General features: G+C 36.2%; 1 protein-coding gene across 3 annotated transcripts in view; it reads right to left on the bottom strand.

Annotated features, from left to right (window-relative positions):
- Window positions 1–2,313: 2,313 nt before the first annotated feature.
- LOC107747907 (filamin A-interacting protein 1-like) overlaps window positions 2,314–3,401 on the bottom strand; it is a 56,631-nt gene continuing 55,543 nt past the window's right edge. For 2 of the 3 annotated variants that reach the window (XM_016562517.1, XM_016562518.1), the window contains one exon: window positions 2,315–2,568. In XM_016562517.1, the coding sequence (XP_016418003.1) occupies window positions 2,425–2,568 (144 nt within the window). In that variant the 3' untranslated portion in view covers window positions 2,315–2,424. Of the gene's footprint in view, window positions 2,569–3,401 lie in introns of all 3 variants that reach the window. The other variant, XM_016562516.1, reaches the window with a different exon arrangement.

Raw genomic sequence — 3,401 nt, 5'->3', positions numbered from 1 at the left:
AATATCGCATAAAGCATTTGCGAATAAGCACCGTTTCCATCCAGTGGTTTCTTTATGCAATATTCCAAAATGCGCATAAAAACAGGTGGATGGAAACACAGCTACAGACACGCAAGCACACGGATCGTACGGTTACTCACACGCGTGTCCACGTCTCACGTGTCTCGCACCGACGGACAGACGGGAACACAAGATATCCATGTAGGATCTCCTCAGACGTCCTGTGAGGAATAAAGCTGACTTATGAAGCATTCTGCACGTGATTTAAAAGCTTTAGAAGAAGGAAAGTGGTGAAATAATGAGGTTAAATGGCTTGAATCAATCAGACATTCCATGAATTCATCATGAAAGACCATCATCATCATTTTATGACTGCAAGCAGAAGCTGTGAGAGTTTTCTCTGTTTGTGGTTGTTGTTTGTGAATTGTTAAAAATCATTTCATGGAGATCAGACTCAGAAAGAGTCGCTCAAACTGTTTTTGACCTTATTGAATCAATACACTGAACGGAGCCGAATAATGAGCTGTTTCCAGCAGAATTTGTCTCAATTTGGATAAAGTTTGCATCATTGAATCTTTGAAACGATCTGTATTGTATAAAGCACTATGGAAATAAATGTGACTATTATATTGACTCCACAATTAACTTATAAGATTGTATTCACTTCCATGACTATAAACAAACTATCAAACATCACAATATGAAAAATATTATCAAAAGTGTGTAATAATTTCAGCACTGAGATCAAACAGCTGTTGGGGAGTAACTAGTTACATGTAACAGAATTGTGTAATTTAGTTACAAAATAAATGTAACTGTAATCATCAAAAAACGTGTAATTAAATGACAGTTACTTATGAAAATATTAACGATCACAAAGGGGGTTACTTCTGAATTTTCACACACATCCACATATAAATTTAATTAATTTCTTTCATAAATTGCAGTGACTTCTCTAAAATATGAGACAGCAACGTTTCAGGAGTTTAGGACACACTGTTTTATTTCCTGTTTGGGTTTGTGTAAATGCTTTATTTTTTAAGATTAACAGTTTTCTCAAAGACATTGTTAGATGCCAGAGTTTACTGTCATAACTATGCAAAGAATTGATTTCAAAAACAGTATCGTAGCTATTAAACTATTTCTTGTGATGGTTTTAAATCCGTATTTAACCTCAGAATGATCTCAAAGTAAGTCTGATTTTGTGGTGACTGTGCTTTAAAAGTAAATTATTATAATCTTAATTCAAGTGATGAAGGATTCTGACAGTAATCGGTGTTAAATACTACTGTAATATTAAACCCTGCCTGCTTTACATGCTTGAAAATGATAAACAGTTGAAAACATTAGAAAATTATAAAAGTAATCCAAAAGTAATCAGTTACATTACTTTAATAAAGTAATTGAATAGTTACACTACTTATTACATTTTAGATACAGTAACTTGTAATCTGTAACCGATTACATTTCCAAAGTAACGTTTCCAGCACTGCTCTGATCACATTTCTTCTGGGTTTTTGAGTCTGAATTATGATTTAAGATGACGATGATGAAGATGATGAAGATGTCCTCACCTGTGATTTTGGCCTGTGGTTCTGAGATCTCCATCAACACTGATCTCTGATCAGAATCATCTGCCATCTTAAACTCTTTCTTCTCTTCCTCCACGAATCTCGCTTTAATGCCTCTAATTTTCAGTGTAAGACTTAAATAACCTTCAGTAGCGCGGATTAAAATACTGATGAAAACTAAAGAAACAAAAAAAGTAAGGAACATTAATTAAATTAACTAATAAACGCTGATGAAGAGCAGAGCAAACTTTCTGTTTGGCGCCGAGAGTGCGCGCTCTGCACTCGTTCATCCGCCAGACCCCGCCCACAGATTTTACCGCGCGGGCGGGGCTTCTATTCCCTGCGCTCTGATTGGTTCACTGCAGTGAGGAGTACTTCTGATTGGTTGGACGTCAGTGCTGTGCCGTAGAAGCTCTGGATCGACTAAACGGTGAGTTTAAGGCTTTCATTTCAGTTTAATTTCAGTTAAACTCTACCTCTCTGTGCTAAACAATAACTTAATGCAATGATGATCAATATTGGTGTTTTAATCTGACGTGCAAGATATAAAAAATCTTTTATTAACATCCAGATCTCATACATCAAAAATACCTCATATGACAAGTCAGTGCATCGTTGCTCTACACATTGAATCAAACCATAACAGAGATTACTACCTATTTAATGAGTGCATACATAGATTTTGTCAAAAGAAAAAAGAAAGAGCACCATAGAGCGAAAGATGAGTCAGGGTGGGTTTTTGTACTTTTCAATATAGTCTATAGAGTCTCGTTACAGCACCTGAAGTGATCGAAATGAAACACAATAAGCATGAAAGTCTCTCCTCTGGGTCAGACTGCTGTGGACGCTTCACTCATGATTTGGTAGGCTGGTTCATCAGCTTCAGGTTGTTAGACACACGTTTCCCAGAGTTCAGTGGGGTTTGGACAGAGCTGTTCGATGCTTTGGGTTTGGGAATCCTGGTGGGTCCAGGACGCCGGAATGATTCCAGAGGCATCTGTCAGGAGCCGAAGAGAAAGACCTCGGTCAGTTTAAGCTATTTTACAACTGTCCCCATGTTTTCGGTCAGTCCTGTCACGTTTACATAAAACTCAACATAAAATGTGTGTAATGCGCCTTTAAAGGTATGACTCACAGGAAGTGACATCATCTGACTGAGGTGACGCTGACGCTGATCAAGCGTGAGTTCTGACATTGAATTGTATGATTTTAAGCTTGTTTTTGTATGATTCTTTTGAGGAGGACGAGCTAAAGGGTCAGGCCCTGTCACGGTAAAACATCCCAGAAAATAATGAATTTTTTTTTAAATCCAAAACATGTCTAAAAAAGTTACTGAAATTCCTTGATTGCATGTTAACAGTTTTTATGCTAGCATGCTAGCAGGCTGAGTAATGGCAGATTAAAATGGCCGACCGTCAGGCCCTGTTACATCCCTGTGACACTTTACAAATGAATGGCATTGTTGTTTTTTATTACCTTTATTGCATGTAATATGTATTTAACGCATGCCATAGTAAAACATTATTTGAATAAATAGACATTACACTGTAAATCTGAAGCTTTTTATGCTCATCGACAAGTTTTTTTAATTTTATCCCTCTTTGACCTAGGCCTATGTAGCACTGCACTTTGTATATTAATTATATTTCAATACATATGAAGAATTTATTTTCAAAAACAGATAACTCAATTTTTAACAATTCTCTGAAATCATGTTTTTTCATTGTGCATTCCAATTAATCTCAATCAAACTTTAGTTGGGTTATTATTCCAATTCATACAGATACCATGGTAATATCTACATTATTACCTAGGAAATTACATGCAATT

The sequence above is a fragment of the Sinocyclocheilus rhinocerous genome, unplaced genomic scaffold, assembly GCF_001515625.1.
Source record: "Sinocyclocheilus rhinocerous isolate Xijiao unplaced genomic scaffold, SAMN03320098_v1.1 scaffold2275, whole genome shotgun sequence".
Taxonomy (NCBI): Eukaryota; Metazoa; Chordata; class Actinopteri; order Cypriniformes; family Cyprinidae; genus Sinocyclocheilus; species Sinocyclocheilus rhinocerous.
Note: the sequence above shows the minus strand (reverse complement) of the source record. Positions and strands in the feature narration are given on the sequence as shown.